Source organism: Astatotilapia calliptera, chromosome 22 (assembly GCF_964374335.1).
Source record: "Astatotilapia calliptera chromosome 22, fAstCal68.1, whole genome shotgun sequence".
NCBI lineage: Eukaryota > Metazoa > Chordata > Actinopteri > Cichliformes > Cichlidae > Astatotilapia > Astatotilapia calliptera.
Genome location: NC_137442.1, coordinates 13223001 through 13240851, shown reverse-complemented (window position 1 = coordinate 13240851; position 17851 = coordinate 13223001). Strand labels below are relative to the sequence as shown.

The 17851-nt window shown below is 40.8% G+C and overlaps 2 protein-coding genes across 3 annotated transcripts; both read left to right on the top strand.

Annotated features, from left to right (window-relative positions):
- Positions 1-134: 134 nt before the first annotated feature.
- LOC113015288 (histone-lysine N-methyltransferase SETDB1-B-like) lies at positions 135-6055 on the top strand. The gene is made up of 7 exons (XM_026157242.2): positions 135-339; positions 2484-2816; positions 2904-3074; positions 4366-4567; positions 4654-4727; positions 4838-5028; positions 5333-6055. The coding sequence occupies exons 2-7, from the start codon at positions 2489-2491 to the stop codon at positions 5447-5449; spliced, it is 1083 nt and encodes a 360-aa protein (XP_026013027.2). The 5' UTR covers positions 135-339; positions 2484-2488; the 3' UTR covers positions 5450-6055.
- A 1027-nt stretch (positions 6056-7082) lies between these two features.
- Positions 7083-17342, top strand: LOC113014390 (uncharacterized). 2 transcript variants are annotated; one of them, XR_013904399.1, is made up of 11 exons: positions 7083-7211; positions 8822-8898; positions 9027-9195; positions 14078-14181; positions 14267-14881; positions 15130-15291; positions 16077-16272; positions 16357-16430; positions 16602-16844; positions 16940-17066; positions 17161-17342. XR_013904399.1 is itself a non-coding variant. In XM_026155892.2 (11 exons), exons 3-10 carry the CDS (start codon positions 9032-9034, stop codon positions 17024-17026), a joined length of 1593 nt encoding a protein of 530 aa, XP_026011677.1. In that variant the 5' UTR covers positions 7096-7211; positions 8822-8898; positions 9027-9031; the 3' UTR covers positions 17027-17066; positions 17161-17342. The 2 variants fall into 2 exon arrangements, 1 of the variants encoding a protein (XP_026011677.1); XM_026155892.2 differs by having other exon boundaries at positions 7096-7211; positions 16654-16844.
- The last annotated feature ends 509 nt before the right edge of the window (positions 17343-17851 follow it).

Below are 17851 nucleotides of genomic sequence, written 5' to 3'. Positions count from 1 at the left end.
TTTTCGTAGACTGCTGCTGACACAAGCCTGCAGTCAAAATGGCGTGTGCCGGAGGACAATACCGGGGAGACGACGATAGGGGGCAGCACTTCTCAGATTCATTTGTTAACAACCACTTTTGAACGCCGAGAAGAAGGAGAAAAACAACAAGTCTGTTAAGATGGAGGAAAAACCTGCCTGATAATTTTGGATAACACACATTTATATAAAAAAAAAAGAAAAAAAAGAAAAAAAAGTGCAGTTATGACGCAAACTCCAAAACAGTGATTTCAGTGTTAGCCTGATATGTAGCTGCCGCTCCAGCTCTCATTACAGCGGATAATTAAGACATAACATCAGGTAAGTGGTTGAATTATTTGTGTTTGTATTAAATGAGGTAAACCCCCACGCAGCTTGATTGTAGGTAGGAAATGTGTCTAAACACAGCTTTGTTTTGTTATTTGTTCGTTCTCAGTAGGCACAGCTGTAGCCCTTTAAACAGCTTTCAGAGTCTCCTGGTGCTACAGCACTCCTGTAGCAGCAAAAACAAAAAAGTTCACATTTTCTGATTCATTCTCAGGGCTTCAGGACACAGTGATGTCACATGTTTTTTGTTTGTTTTTGCGAAAAACAGTTTCACTTCCAAGGAGTTGCCATTTGGCATTGGTGCTAATGCTGATCCAGATATTAAATTTTAAATGAAAATGCAAATGTTTTCTGTATGACTTCCTCTTTACAATGTTGCTTCAGTTTAATTAGGTTTTATGCATTCATTTATGCACAGTCCTGCCAGAGCATTTCAGCCAGTTTGACTGATCCGTGTTTGTGCTAATATGCTGTGCATTATGGCCAAACATCTCCACCTTGGAACTCATCTTTCTAAAGCACATTGTTCCATAAATTATCTGGTTTGTTCAGATGCAACTCTGCAAACCTAAGCAGTGCTCCCATGTTCTTTCTTAAAGAGAAAAGGCTTTCTCCTGCAGCCCTTTAGACAAGTCATACTCTTTTTCTGATTGTACTGTCACAAACATTAAAGTTATACATTCTCACTGCTCACATGTCACATACTTTTAAGACATTACACAACAAACTTGCAAAGTTAAACCGAGTTGCTCACACAGGTATAGCTGGGTGGCGCTTTAATGAAACAGCAGGTGCTGTCTACTCTCCAGCTGCTCCTGGCCACCCCTTTAAAACATGCTGCTGTGAGCTGAGCTCTGACACCAGGTATTTCTACAGTTAGTGGCTGGCCTGACTGAGTCACTGCCATTTGGAGTGTTATATTTTGCATGTTAGTGATATATATATATATATATATATATATATATATATATATATATATATATATATATTTATTTATTTCTTTCTGTTTATGTTTTACACCACTTTATTCACCATATTTTCATCATAATGTTTTGACAATGGTGTGTGGTCTTAAAGCAGGGGTGTCCTGCAGGTTTTAGACCTTAGCCTGGGTCAACATACCTGAATCAAATAATTAGGCCTCTGGAGAACTTCAAGACATGTTGAGGAGGTAATTAGCAACTTAAATCAGCTGTGTTGGCTCAAGGACCCATCTAAAACCTGCAGGACACTGACCCTTGAGGCCTGGAGTTGGACACCCCTGTCTTAAAGAGATGTTTAGAAAAGGCCTTCGGGTCATCGTTGTCCACTTATTTTGAAGCATTATCCAAGTTAATTTCAATTTCAGTGGCAACCAGGGCATGTTCATCATTTTCCCTCCTGGCTCAACCTGGCTACTGGATCAGCATTTTACTGGTCCCGTATATTTACTACTGACTTATTAAGTAGTGCTTGAAAATGCAGTACAGTAAATGCTGTGCCCCACTTAACGCTACAAATATCGCTGCTAGAAAGAGATGCAGTGGCTGCTGTCAATTTGCTGCACAGGTAACAAGAAATCTGGCAAATTTAAAGATCTAACAGCTTATCTGTAAACAGAAGGCTTTTTTCTAGCTTCTGATTAATTTATTTGTGCTGTTGTTGTGTGAAACAAACCAGCGGCAGATGGTAGTTTAAAAATGTGCTGATTTTTGCACCTAATTAGATTTTAAACCTCTAATTCTTAACCTGACAGCACAGGTTTTGGGTTTATGTAATTAAAAAAAACAGACAAACAAAAACCAAGTGGACCATTGTGAGCATGGAAATTACAATCATGGCCTTCGAGATTGAGGCAAAAGGTTGAGGTCATTATCGATGAAGAGTCAGACCACAGAGGGTGAAAAAGCCTTCGTCCCCTTGGGAATTATATTTAAGCAACCATATATTGTATAGAGTGAAAATCAGTGGACTTTATATAAGAGATCTCCTCTGACACACAGAAAAGGCAGCTTTAACAAATGTTAAATGTGAATTTGATTGATAGCATTTTCATTTTCTTTTGATGGCAAGCTACAGTTGTCAGGATTTGTTCTCACCACGATGAAAGTCTGGCATGGCGATGGCTCAAGTTTCACTGATGCTTTTTTTCTTTTCAGACACTATGTCTGAATCGGCATGTGAGCCCATTCACTCCACAAATGAAACCAGCAGCCAAATGACACAATGGGAAAATGGCTCGGCCTCTCTTAATCTAATAAAGAAAGCAGTGGTGGTCTTGACCAGACTGCCCGATTATAAGATCAGCGCCCTGCGACCGCCGACGCCTCAGCAGTCCTACAGCGAAGCTGAATTCTCCAGCAGCTCCGGTTCTGATATGCAGTGGCAACCAGAGGATGATTCCACTGATTCCGATTTTTCGGTTTCGAACAATAATCAGAAATCTGACAAGAACAGCAGCGGTGACACAAGGAAACCCTCCAACAGCAGTGGTAAGGCCACAAACATTACCACTTGAATCCTGCTCTCAAAACTCTCAAATAACTTTAAAATTCCACTTCTTACTTTTGCCCTCAAAGAAATAAACCCCTCTGTTGGGATATCACCAACTTCTGCCCACTGCTCTCATGAAACTACGAACATCCATCCTAACTTACCGCAGGATGAAGTGAAAGTGGACATGACGGTCTTGGCCAGGAAGAAACACATGAAGTGGCAGCGTGGGAAAATAGTGGAGATAATTTCAAAGGGTAAGAGAAAATACTGCAGGTTTTCCAGGAATTATGATTTTCTTTGTTTGTTTATTACCCTTTAAACTTGTTAGTCCTTTTCAGATGAGAGCATTTCATTTCATTGTTGTTGTTTTTTTTGTATATTTGTATAAAAATATCTTTTAATTCAATTCAATTCAATTTTATTTATACAGCCCCAAATCACAACACCAGACACCTCAAGGTGCTTTATATTGTAAGGTAGACCCTAAAACAATACATACAGAGAAAAACCCAACAATCATATGATAATAACAATAATGGATTGCATTTATATAGCACTTTTCGAGACCCTCAAAGCGCTTTACAATTCCACTATTCATTCACTCTCACATTCACACACTGGTGGAGGCAGCTACAGTTGTAGCAGGAGCAGACCTGGAGCAGACTGACAGAAGCAAGGCTGCCATATCGCGCCTCTGGCTATCACCAGTAGTCGGTAGGTGATAAGTGTCTTGCCCAAGGACACAACGACCAAGACAGACAGAGCTGGGGATCAAACCAGCAACCTTCCGGTTACAAGATGAGCTTCCCAACCCCCTGAACCACGGTCGCCCCATGACCCCCTATGAGCAAGCACTTGGGTGACAGTGGGAAGGAAAAACTCCCTTTTAACAGGAAGAAGGCTCTGGCAGAACCAGGCGCGTAAAGAAAATATCTTTAAGCGATGGATTCTTGTCCACCAAAATATACACATTTAAGGATGTGACCTCAGTGTGGTTAAGATTTTCAGCTTTTTTCTCATATTTAGCTGGCAGTGGGCGAGAGGATTGCACACTCTGGACATCAGTCAATTACAGGGCGCACTGCTTCCATTGGGCATATTTAGGATAGTGATAGAGTCATGGTGCATGCAGGAAAACTGTTGCACTTGTGGACATGACCTAATGAAGTATAACCACATTTTTTTTATTATCCTTAGTTTTCTGCGTTTGTCACTGCATGAGCCAGCAACTTAAATTTTTTAAAAAGGACATTGACCAAAGTGCTCCAAAGCAATTAAAAGAATTTGAACCCTTGTTAAATAAACTGAAAATGAAAGACAAAGACAAATGAAACGTTAAAAAGGTGAATAATAACTTAAAATATGTTATTCCTGTTTATAAAAGATGCATTTTCATTTTCTTTCTAATTTGTGAAGTACATGCGGTAAAATCTAGGCAGGCTGACATGTGTTCAGACAGCAGTACTTCACTTTTAAATATGAACCACCAAGGAAATAGCATTTAAATGGTAGGAACTAAAAAACATTTTTCTTCCTCTTTACCAGAAGATGGACGGTTAAAGTACAAAGTTAGCTTTGAAGAAAAGGGGAAGATTCTAGTATCCGGTCACCACATTGCCTTTGACACCCCACCAAAGGTAGAGCATCTTTTTGTCGGCACTCGGGTTGTTGTTCAGTGCCAGGATAACAAGTTCCAGTTCCGGCCTGGTGTTTTAGCCGAGCTCCCCAGCAGAAAGAATCGCTTCAGGTGTTCATACCTCTATGAACAAACATAATCACGGGCTTTTTGTCAGAAGAAACGAGTGTCTCACACATCGCTGTTTCATTTTCCAGGTTCTTGGTCTTTATGGATGATCACACGCCGGTCTATGTCGGCGTACCTTTTTTTCACCTGGTTTGCAGACCGTGTAAGTTGTGCTGTGCTCCGGCTTTTCTTTTACTCACAGTTGCAGCAAGCAGCAGACAGGAGAGTGTTTATTTGAAGCACGCTTACGTATTTAATTCATTATTTCAACAGTGGAAAACATGTTTGACGACATTCCCGACGGCTTTCATAAGCATTTCATGAAACAGTACATGAAGGACTGGCCGTACCCTCATTTGACCATATACAGGGTTGGACAGAGCCTCAATGCAGAATACTTCGGAGAGCAGCAGAGGTGTGAGGTGCAGGCGATCGACTGCAGCTTGATACAGGTTGTTTTTCAGGTGGGTGTCTTTTTTTTTTTTTTTATCTTTACATTTTAACCAGTCAACAGCAGATCTAATGCTTATTCATACTTCAGTAAATATATTTAACAGAGGTGCTTGTCAGGTTGTGGCACAGGATTTCAGGAGGGTTTGAAATTATGAGTTACAGACAGCATGTTTAACCTAAAAACATATCTCCAGTGTAAGTCCGCCTTGGCTATGTTTAAATAATCCAAAACTAAAAAAAACAAACAAACAACGCTCCCGTTTCTTTTCCTAATCACCTTTCCTTGACAGTGTGCCTTTTTTATGTCTCACTCAGGCTGACCATCACAGAGAGTGGATCTACAGAGGCTCCATACGCCTGGAACATGCACAGGCTAGATTTTTGGAAGTGAGCGTGAGGAGAGAGGCCATGAATGAGTCTGACTCTGACTAAATATCCACAGAGAGTGGATGCTGTGAAAATACTGGGAATAGCATTCACAACCCCCAGAAATGTGCCATTGCATCTCTTTGGAAGAAGATTGGCTTGTGAGCGTGCAAATAAATGGCTCAAGGATATAAGGAGGAGATTTAACCTGTTTGAACGGGGTGCTAATTTTGTAATCTTTAATTTGCTGCACAGTTGTGCAAAGTGACTGAGTGGACCATCGCACTGCCGAATGAAACAAGACATAATTTTTCCTAGAAAACATGCGAACGGTGATTTTCTTTTTCAATTTCTAAAGAAATGGCACTTTATAATTGCACAACTTTTAACAGCAAGGTTAAGCAGCTGTATTTTTTCAACTTTTTTTTTTTTGAACAGTTCTATGTGAAAATGTTCATACCCTCATTTATTAACTTGGCCACGAATAGAAATTTGTCTGATGTGTGTTCATTCACTTTTTTCAGTGTTGTTTTTTATGAATTGGGAACAATTCATATAAACCTTTTTTCATATTTACAGATTGATATGACAGTTATGTCTCTGATTTATTTTGCCTTTGGTGTCTGTTATGTTGCATCCTTTGTCGTTCAACAATAAAAATTTTTTTAAAAAGCCTTGTATATAAGCTTGTCATATGCAAGCAAATACCCTCTGCCTCATTCATTTCCTTTACTGGAGTGCATAATTGTAATTTAAAGATAAATCTGAGCTCTCACCTGCTAAATTTACTGATATAAAAATGACTGACATAGAAGTTTAGCTATCTAATATCTTTTCTACACTTTGACCTGGTCACACTAGTTAAATAAATACCTTTTAATACATATCAGGAATGTAGCAGAGAGGAAACTTAAGGGAAATGGATGTATGCAAGGTAGTGTTTCATATTTGCTCCTAAGTGCAAATTTTAGACTAGTATGAATTATCTGAGAAGCAAAGCACCAAACAATTAATTTGCTGTACTTAAAAATGTAACTGACGAAGACTCAAAAAAGACCAAAACAATCAGTCTTAAACAGACATATTTATGTGTTTACTTACCCAACAAAATATACTCATTTCAAAATTAATACTTTAGTTTTCATTTATTCGAGAGAGCCTTGTATAGCTCAACACTGTTCAATTTAAATTTACTATTAAGTTTTTACTCAGAGAATGGTTTGAAAAATTGAAAACATCAAGTGAGCCACAGGTCTCTGCCTTGTTCATGGCAGAGATTAAAAGAGAATGACCAGCTGATAGGAAAAGCAACCTCAACTCCTTTAACGTTACAATCAAAGTATGCAGAACAGCATCTCTGGATGCACAGATGAGCAGCACGCCAGGTACCAATCCTGTCAGCTAAGAACAGGAAACTGAGGTCCCATGGATCACGGCAGTTGGAAAACGTTGCATGGTCTTACCGATCCTAATTTCTGATGCAACATTTTGGATGGCAAATGTTGTGTAATCATATGTTTATCAATCCATCCTGCCTTGTGTCAACAGTTCAGACTGGTGGTGGAGTGATGGTGTGGGGGATATTTTCTTGGCACACCTCAGGCTCTTTGGAACCAACTAAACATCCAGTCATCTGGAAGACTAATAAAAATAAAGTAAAACTAATAAGAAAATGCAAAACTATAATAACTCTGCGTTCCATACATAGCAATCGGTTTAAAAAGAAGTAGAAGATTGTCGGTCGTATTTCCGGACGCAGGGGGCGGCAGTGAGTCTCACAGGTCTACCCAGCAACATGAAGAGAAGAAGACCATAGAACAAAGCTAAGGTATGGCTTGCTTCTTATTTGACATTTTAAATTAAAATTAATCAAATTAATTAATCTAGCTGAAATTAAAAGAATGGTTATCAGGTTGGATACACTTTGTGCGATAAAGAGGCGCAGAGTCAGGATGAAACGGTCTCCACGGCTAACTGATTGAAGTCCATGCTAGCTTCGACCAATAAGTCTCAAGACAAAATCAGATGCTGGTGTTTTGGTTTTTATTTATTTAGTTAGTTATTTTTAGTAAAGCCCTTAACACCTTATCCTGGCTGGACGTCTTTTTTTTTTAAAATATACGACCTTGAGCTTGAGAAGTGTTTCTGATTTACTTTTAATCCCCCCTATTTGAGCCCGCACACCTAGATGCAGAGGAACCAGATGTTCGCCAGGTTTCAGAATACTTTATCGATCCCTGGGGGAAATTATTTTTTGTTACAGTGCTCCATTATAAACAAACATTAACAAGACAGCCAATACGCTAACTAAGAATAGTACAAATATATATATATATATATATATACACCAATATGTATGTATATATATATATATCCCCTCTGGCCAACACCAGTAGGCAGTAGGTGAAGTGTCTTGCCCAAGGACACAATGACCGAGACTGTCCAAGCCGCGGCTCGAACCGGCAACCTTCCGATTACAAGACGAACTGCCAACTCTTGAGCCACGACCTTCTTCATAGCAACATTATAAATGTTATATGGTGGTAACACAGTATGAAGACATGGTTACATGTAATAGATGGTTGGTTTGAATAATTTATCAAATGTGAATTTTACATTTCCAAGAATCTGAGAAAATACCTCAGGTTTTATGAGGGAGCATTCCCTGTAGTAAATGCTCCCTTTAGGGCCAGTAAAGCAGATTATTTGCCTCCATCTCACTCTATCCTTTCCATCCTATTCTCTCACACCAGCCATCTTCATTTCCTCCTTCATGACATCCATGCACCTCCTCTGTGGTCTTCCTCCTTCCCTCCCGCTTGGCATCTGTTGTCCATTATAGCCAGTATCCTTCCTCTGCACCATCTCTAACCACACCTATTCAGCTGTCTCCAAACTGTTTAACCCAAGCTATCCCTCTGATATAATCATTTCTAATCCTTTTCCTTTTGGTCACCCCAGTGAAAATCTGAGCATCTTCAACTTTGACATCTCCAGCTCAGCCTACTGTCTTTTTGACAGTGCCACTGTCTCTAAACCTTGTATCTCCAGTCTCACTACCATGTTGTGAACCTTTAGTTTTACTCTTGCTGCTATCATTCTGTCACGAATCACCGCCAGGACTCTTCTTCACCTCTCTGTTGCTTTTCTGACTATTTAAACTCATCCCTCTTCACTATATCTGGTTCCTGCATCGTCATTTTTACACCCGTCTCCCTGTCATGCAAACAATTGTTCTGTCTTTCTTCTACTGAATGCAATTCCTTTTCTGTCCAGTGCACCTCCACCTCGTTCACCTGCTCCCTATTCTCACTAGAATGCACCATGTTGTCCAGAAACATTCTAGCTCAATAAATTAGTGATTCATTTCAGCGGTAAGTTAGCTAAACCACAGCACAATGTAACCATTTTCTATTAATATGTGCTTTATTTATGCAGGTAAACACTCAAAGGCTCTTGACCTTCCTCTAAGAGATGTGATGTCAATCTTTTCTAGTGTGTTAGGAGCCCCAAGTGTAAGTCTTTGAGATGTTTGGACTTTGCATTGTTCATTTCTTTTCTGCATCATGAGAAAATCTATGCTTTTTTGGAATAACATTAGTAATAATTAATCTCTGATATGTGAAACCTTTGTGTGTTGCAGTAACTATGGATGGAGATGAGACTGAGATGAGCAGAGAGGAGTGCTGGATAATAGACAAGGCTAAGGAGACCCAACGGGTCTCTCCAGATTTGCTGGAGAAATGCAATCAGCTGCAGTCTCTGCTGAAAAGGAGAGAGGAACAGGCCGCGTGCCTCCTGAGACTTTGCGAGTGAGTGTTGTCATTGTAAACGAATATGAAAGCATTAAGTGTGGCAATCTTTAAAAAAAACAAACATGCTTTTAACATGCTTAACTACTCACACAAAAAACTGGTTTTGGGGTTCATTCTCTTGTTGGTTCATTGTTGGAATAAAATGTAATAAAAACGAGCAACAGTCAAGAATTGTTATATATGGAGTGTGGAGATGAGAAAAATATTGTACTGCTACTATTCATAACTATCATCATTATCATTGCATTAATCAGCATTTCATTAATACATTTATTGAAGCGGTTGGCCTTACATTAAAACTTGTATTGCAGGTGTGATCATAATTACATATTAACCTTTTATTGCATGTGCAACTGTAATCATTTTTATACACACATTGCAGGATTGTGCTTATATAGAGTGATGCTCGGTCTATTTAAAGGTCTTAAGCTTCGCGTGGCGCGAATGTCCAGGCGATCCATGGTGTAAGTGACCTAGAGCAACAGAAGGTTTAAGCATGCACGCTTGCAAACATACATGATAGTATTCATTCTAGGCTAAAGGCCTGGGACACATTTTGCTTCTAACTGCATTTGAGTTCGCCTAGTAACAGATGACAGAACAAGAGTCAAGAAAAGTGTCAATCTTCAGGGACCACCTGGAGGGTGAAACAGATTGCCATATATGGAAGAATGTGATAGAAAGTTTCACACTGTTAGACCTCTGCCTTACCACAACATACTTCAAATACATCGAAGGCTTCTACAGACAAAAACATGGCTGTGCCATGGGCTCCCCCGTGTCACCTATCGTAGCCAACCTTTACATGGAGGAAGTGGAAAGGAAGGCTCTTGGCTCTTTCAAAGGAAGAGTACCCAGCCACTGGTACAGATATGTGGACGACACCTGGGTCAAAATCAAGACACAAGAAGTGGAATCCTTCACTGCGCACATTAACGCTGTGGATAAAAACATCAAGTTCACCAGGGAAGACACAAAGGATAACTGTTTGCCTTTCTTGGACTGCGCCGTGCACATTGAAGAGAATGGCAACCTCAACATCGAAGTTTACCGGAAGCCAACACACACGGACCAGTACCTCCTCTTTGACTCCCATCACCCTCTGGAACACAAACTTGGAGTAATTAGGACCCTACACCACCGGGCAGAACATGTTCCCTCTAAGCCTGAAGGAAAAAAGAAGGAACACACACATGTAAAGGAAGCACTCAAAATGTGCGGTTATCCTAAATGTGCGTTCTTAAAGTCAGCAAACAGGCACAGAAAAGAAGATCAGACACCAGCGAGGGAGGATAAGAAGGACAGACGCAACAACATTGTCATCCCCTATGTAGCCGGTGTATCAGAAAAACTTAGGAGAGTTTTCTCCAAGCATGGCATTTCAGACCCAGTAACACACTCAGACAGAAACTGGTTCATCCGAAAGACAAAACTCCAAAACACAGACTTAACAATGTGGTGTATGCTGTACGGTGCAGCGAGGAATGCTCAGACCTCTACATTGGAGAGACCAAACAGCCACTTCACAAGCGCATGGCACAACACAGAAGAGCCACCTCCACAGGACAAGACTCAGCAGTCCATCTGCATCTTAAGGACAAAGGTCACTCTTTCGAGGATGCCAATGTTCACATTTTGGACAGAGAGGACAGATGGTTTGAAAGAGGAGTGAAAGAAGCCATCTATAGGGAGTGCAGAATTATTAGGCAAGTTGTATTTTTGAGGAATAATTTTATTATTGAACAACAACCATGTTCTCAATGAACCCAAAAAACTCATTAATATCAAAGCTGAATGTTTTTGGAAGTAGTTTTTAGTTTGTTTTTAGTTTTAGCTATTTTAGGGGGATATCTGTGTGTGCAGGTGACTATTACTGTGCATAATTATTAGGCAACTTAACAAAAAACAAATATATACCCATTTCAATTATTTATTTTTACCAGTGAAACCAATATCACATCTCCACATTCACAAATATACATTTCTGACATTCAAAAACAAAACAAAAACAAATCAGCGACCAATATAGCCACCTTTCTTTGCAAGGACACTCAAAAGCCTGCCATCCATGGATTCTGTCAGTGTTTTGATCTGTTCACCATCAACATTGCGTGCAGCAGCAACCACAGCCTCCCAGACACTGTTCAGAGAGGTGTACTGTTTTCCCTCCTTGTAAATCTCACATTTGATGATGGACCACAGGTTCTCAATGGGGTTCAGATCAGGTGAACAAGGTGGCCATGTCATTAGTTTTTCTTCTTTTATACCCTTTCTTGCCAGCCACGCTGTGGAGTACTTGGACGCGTGTGATGGAGCATTGTCCTGCATGAAAATCATGTTTTTCTTGAAGGATGCAGACTTCTTCCTGTACCACTGCTTGAAGAAGGTGTCTTCCAGAAACTGGCAGTAGGACTGGGAGTTGAGCTTGACTCCATCCTCAACCCGAAAAGGCCCCACAAGCTCATCTTTGCTGATACCAGCCCAAACCAGTACTCCACCTCCACCTTGCTGGCGTCTGAGTCGGACTGGAGCTCTCTGCCCTTTACCAATCCAGCCACGGGCCCATCCATCTGGCCCATCAAGACTCACTCTCATTTCATCAGTCCATAAAACCTTAGAAAAACCAGTCTTGAGATATTTCTTGGCCCAGTCTTGACGTTTCAGCTTGTGTGTCTTGTTCAGTGGTGGTCGTCTTTCAGCCTTGGCCATGTCTCTGAGTATTGCACACCTTGTGCTTTTGGGCACTCCAGTGATGTTGCAGCTCTGAAATATGGCCAAACTGGTGGCAAGTGGCATCTTGGCAGCTGCACGCTTGACTTTTCTCAGTTCATGGGCAGTTATTTTGCGCCTTGGTTTTTCCACACGCTTCTTGCGACCCTGTTGACTATTTTGAATGAAACGCTTGATTGTTCGATGATCACGCTTCAGAAGCTTTGCAATTTTGAGACTGCTGCATCCCTCTGCAAGATATCTCACTATTTTTGACTTTTCTGAGCCTGTCAAGTCCTTCTTTTGACCCATTTTGCCAAAGGAAAGGACGTTGCCTAATAATTATGCACACCTGATATAGGGTGTTGATGTCATTAGACCACACCCCTTCTCATTACAGAGATGCACATCACCTAATATGCTTAATTGGTAGTAGGCTTTCAAGCCTATACAGCTTGGAGTAAGACAACATGCATGAAGAGGATGATGTGGACAAAATACTCATTTGCCTAATAATTCTGCACTCCCTGTATGTCCACTGTGAGCGACCATCTTTGAACAGAGGCGGTGGTTTACGACACCAACTCTCTGCCATCTATAATCCAGTTTTGAGTTCCCTCCCCAGACGCCTTAACGCCCACTCACATCCTGGGCCATCTGACCTCAGGAATTCGCATGATAAGGTGGGGCCAGGTTTCACAATGAGCTCACCCGAAACCCTGACTGATTGGGACCCACACCCAGTTTCACACCTTGGCTCAGGCGATTAGAGGATCATCAGGGGGTCCTTTTGTCCCTCTGCGGGGGGATACTCCAACTAGGTTTAAATCTGGGACTCTCCACCATTTGACCTTAGAACTGAAGAAGCTTCTTGGATGAGAGGTGAAACGTCTCCAAGCAACTTAAAGAAGTCCAGACGCTTTTCTTTGCAAGCTCCTTTGACCGTGATAGAAAGAGGAACTTCTCTGTCTGTTTTTAGCTTTCTAAATGAATATCTACTGTAATTGACATATATCATAATTTATTAATAATTTATTCTTGCAAGGAAGCAAAAGCATAAAAATTTCATGCAAGTGCTTGAATAGGGTAGTCCCTGCTGAGCTTTTAATGACATTTAGTTAATCCCACCTACTTTGCCTTAAAACTGTCCCAAAATAACACGTCCTTCTACAGGCTTCTAACAATGTGTGTTGTAGATAACCTTTTTTCTTTTTTTTGCAACCTGGGCACTAAGTGTACTGAGTGTATCCTTTACTTTTTATACAACGCACACTAACTAGAACATTGCATAACATATTAAGATATAAGATAAAAAATTTAAGATAAAAAAAAGTTGTTTTGGCTTTCTTTAAAAGACACGATTTTGTTCTAAATGTGATGATTCTTTATGTATTTATGATGGCATGGATGCCATCCATCCATCCATTTTCCTATCCGAGGCAGCAGCCTAAGCAGAAAAGCCCAGACCTCCCTCTCCCCGGCCACCTCCTCCAGCTTGTATGGGGGAACACCAAGGCATTCCCAGGCCAGCCAAGAGATATCATCTCTCCAGCGTGCCTGGGTCTGCCCTGGGGCACCTCACCAAGGAGGCATCCTTGTCAGATGCCCGAACCACCTCAGCTGGCTGCTTTTGATGTGGAGGAGTAGTGGCTCTACTCTGAGCCCCTCCCAGATGGCCAACTCCCCACCCTATCTCTAAGGGAGAGGTCAGCCACCCTTCGGAGAAAGCTAATTTCTGCTGCTTGTATCCGCGATCTCGATCTTTTAGTCACTGCACTAGTGAACAAAACCCAGAGATACTTAAGCACCTCCACTCGGGGAAGTTACTTGTCTCTGACCTGGAGTGGCAACTCAACCGTTTTTCTGGCTGAGGACCGTGGTCCCCCTTTTCTCCAGACTCTGCTTCCTCTACGAAAGATGTGTCAGTGGGATTAATAAGTATTCCTTCCACCGCACGACAATATTCTTAGTCAAAGTCAGCAGTGCTCCACCTGCACTATACACAGTGCAGGTAGAGCACGACTTTCCCCTCCTGAGTCGCCTGATGATTTGCCAGAATCTCTTCCGAGGCATGAATGTGCTATGTTAAATATCAGAGCCTGTACACTGGTTACTTTCTCTGTGTTTTCTATCTTCTCTTCATTCATTTCTCTTTGTTTTTGTCATTCAGGTCTGTGGCTGCATGTGAGGATACTGTCAAGAAACTTTACTCATTGTTGGAATGGGAGTACAGCGACACAGATTTGGACGATGACAATAACCAAGCAAGCTGTGGTAAAGCAAAATTGAATTAAAAAATGTGCACTTGGTAGGTTTGTTTGAAAGCTACAATTTAACCTGTGATTTTTACTGTTTTTAGGACAAGCATCACCACTGTCATGCGAGTCTGCTCCCTCAGAAACTCAAGTCCACAGACCTCTGGCTTCTGATGGCTCGGCTTCTTTTTCATCTAAGCCAAAAGACAGCGAAAAACAAGAAAGAGTTCTGAGAAAAAAACACCCTCTCGCTTTGAAGAGCCCAGTAGTGGTCCTGACCAGAATGACTGGATCTCAAATGACCAGCTCTCTATCTCCTCCATCACCTCAGAATCACTGGAGTGAAGATGAGTCTTTAGGCACTGATGGGTCTGACATGCAGTGGGAACCCAGCGGAGACTCGAGTGATACCGACTTTTCTATTTCAAGTACACGTTCAAACAAGAGGAAAAAAATGGCCAAAAAGAATGGAAAACACACTAAGAATGACACAACACATCAGGAGAGAAGAAACTCCATCAGAAGCGGAGCAAAGACATCGACTCTGACAACAAACGCAGAAAGCAGCGCCAAAAGCAGCCCAGTGAAAACACTGACGCAGCAAGCGGGTACAGTTCCTGATGCAAAAGGCAAAACGGCAAAGTCATCACAAGCCGACACAAACACAAGTGCTGAGAGCAAGGCAACGAAAACATCGCCAAAACCAGCAAGCGCTTTAGGTAATGACCACAAAATATACATTATGGAAAAACATAAAAAACGCCCTTTTTTTTTGCCCAGATCTTAGATTTGTGTGTTTTTAAGCTGATTTAAAGCTGTATTATATTGTTGAAGAGTAGAAAATATTGGCAAATTTAAAGATCTTGCTTTGTACACTGAGGAACAGATCACTACCAGATTTCCAAACACAGAAATCATAAGATCTATCCAATCGTCAAATGACATTTTGCTCCTTTTACGCCGACAGGAGTAACTCCTGTAACCACTGTATCAGCTGCTTCTCAGTCCTCATCCACAAAGACCCCTGCTGCGGTGCCACAAAAAGAGATCAGTGTGAACATGAAGGTCCTGGCCAGAAAGAGGCCTTTGAGCTGGCATCCAGGGACAATTGTTGAAATAATAACAAAGGGTAAGAATAATAAAGAAAAGGCTCTATTGGTAAGCACAAAGCAGATTGTAAAGTTTCACATTTGTCTTTAGCTTGACAGCTACTCGTCGATTAAAGACGTCTTGTTTTGTGTAGTTGGGAATGTTGGTTGACATTTAATCAGTGTAATCTGTGAAATGGCTTTGAGGTAGTGAGTACGTTAAGCAATGAATTGCATTTATTTGGAGACATTCTGTAGCTCTGTTGACACTGATTGTCATCAGGATGTCACGGCAAGCAGAGCTCGACACACTGTTGCTCTGGTGGCTAAGATAACAAAAATGTTAAACTTCAAAGTAAACAAAAGAAATTATGTGATGCTAAAGGAAGGTATGTTTCTTACATATCCGTGTCCCATAGTTGAGGCTAGACTAGCAACGTTTAGATTTTTTTTTCTACTCTTTTTTTTTTTCTTCTATATTTTGTTGAGTGGTCGTGGTTGTGCTTGTTGTTATTACACACACCATGCGATATGACATATGAGTGACATTACCACAGTTTAAAGTTTGTTGGTGTTTGGGCCTCACCAACTGAATTCCTCTGGCAGCACATTTTGACACAGATTGTGATGCTGTAACTTAACAGCTGGCGCTTAAGCGCTTTTGATTACGCTCTCAAAGAAAATAGATACATTTGATATGAGAAAAAAACCCATTTAATTTAACAAATGCACCTGTATTTGACATTTCTTCTTTCAAGAAAAGCAGTACGTAGAAGCAAATGTGGTATAATCTGAAGTGTTTCCAATGTTTCTTTAATCATTTCAGAAGACGGCAGGGTGAAATACAAGGTCAACTTTAAGGAGAAGGGGAGGAGCCTAGTGTCTGGTCACCACATTGCCTTTGAACACATGCCAAAGGTGAATGAGTTGCTTGTCGGTGCGCGTGTGGTGGTCCGGAGCAAAGATGACCAGTTCGTGCCTGGTTTCATGGCAGAGGTCCCCTCCAGAAAAAACCGCATGAGGTTAGTGTGTTTTACTCTGGTGATAAATTCAGATTGTGAAGGTGGGAAAAAAGTGTAAAATTGCTTTTAATTTTTATATTCCAGGTTCCTGATTTTTACTGATGATCACACTCCAGTGTATGCTAGCTTACGTGCAATGCACATGGTTTGCAAACCGCGTAAGTTCAGGTTATTTATGGTTGTCTGTCTCTGTGTTAGTCCTGTGACAGACTAGCGATCTGTCCAGGTGTACCCCGCCTGTCGTCTTATGACAGCTGGTGTTGTCAAGTCCATAATATCTAATTTTATAAAATCCAGAATCCTAATTCTTCTATACTTGCTGTCCACAGCAGCTGCTATTATAATACTGCTACTAAGAAGATTTTCCATTTTCTATGACAGTGGAGAACCCTTTGGATGATATCCTAGATGAAAAGCACAAGCTTTTCATGCAGAATTATTTAAAGAAGTGGCCTTATCCACCCATGACGCAGTACCATGTCGGACAGACGGTAAACGTGGAACGTAACGGATTCCTGCAGAGGTGTAAAGTACTGGAGATCGACTGCAGTTTGATGGAAGTTGTTTTTCTGGTCTGTTCCATCTTAAGTTGTTCCTGTTTTTTTTAAATCCTGTTATATTTATTTCAATTGTGTGACTTACTGTAGTGTGTTCATTTCATGTTTAGGATGATGATCATAAGGAGTGGATCTACCGAGGCTCCAGTTGCTTGGAACAAATGATTAGTGTGAATGAGAATTTAAATAAGACTTAAAAGGAGGACGGGCGGAAGAGTAACACTACCTCAGTCAATGGTAAACTACTTTCGTATGTGGAGAAAAATTATGTTATCCTGGTTATCCCTGCTGGCTTACTAGTCTCTCTGTTTCCCTGTTTTGTGTGGTTTAGAGCCATCACCATCATCAAACTGATGGACTATGAGGATGCTTTAAGTTTGTCCTACTGTGCTTTTCTCTTACTCCTGGGGATAATGCCTTCAGATCGTGCAGATGGTACTGATGCAAATGTATTCATTTTATAACAGATTTTGTACAGCTGAACGAAAATAAAAATTTCTAAGTAGGTTCAAACTTATTGTGTGTTAATCTGAAAAAGTGAAAAAGAGGGCATCTTTCATATGTGTGTGGCTGCAAAGTCTGCAGCTCATTTTCAAGTTGTTTTTACCAAAGAAATAAATCAAAATGTTTGTAATAAAACTACAAGGAATTAAAATCAAAATGTGTGACTTAACATGTAAAAGCTTATAAAAGCAAGAATGCCGCCATCTGCCTCCATTATATCCACTATCCTTCATCTACACGTCTAAACCATCTCAGCCTTTCCTCCTAAATCTGTTCACTGCCCTTTCTCCATAGTAATTTGTATACCACCACAGGTATGTCATTTTAAAAGGTTTAAAACAGTAAGTCAAATATTTGGACATGGAGAAAACAAAAGTTAAAAGGTAGCTGATAAAAAAAATCAGCTGTCCATAATTTAATAAGGACTTGTAACGGTTGTAGGTTGGGGTGGTAATTCCTCACTAGTTCCTTGTGGATGTCTACCTTCGAACGGAGTAGCCACATTTGAGCACAGGAGG

Excerpts from the sequence above, each read along its gene's own strand:
- LOC113015288 (XM_026157242.2), top strand. The coding sequence starts at position 2,489 with ATGTCTGAATCGGCATGTGAGCCCATTCACTCCACAAATGAAACCAGC. Across the intron at positions 2,817-2,903 it reads GAAACCCTCCAACAGCAGTG|AAATAAACCCCTCTGTTGGG; the intron begins GTAAGGCCACAA and ends TTGCCCTCAAAG. Across the intron at positions 5,029-5,332 it reads TGATACAGGTTGTTTTTCAG|GCTGACCATCACAGAGAGTG; the intron begins GTGGGTGTCTTT and ends TGTCTCACTCAG.
- LOC113014390 (XM_026155892.2), top strand. The coding sequence starts at position 9,032 with ATGGATGGAGATGAGACTGAGATGAGCAGAGAGGAGTGCTGGATAATA. Across the intron at positions 14,182-14,266 it reads CAATAACCAAGCAAGCTGTG|GACAAGCATCACCACTGTCA; the intron begins GTAAAGCAAAAT and ends TACTGTTTTTAG. Across the intron at positions 16,431-16,653 it reads GCACATGGTTTGCAAACCGC|TGGAGAACCCTTTGGATGAT; the intron begins GTAAGTTCAGGT and ends TTTCTATGACAG.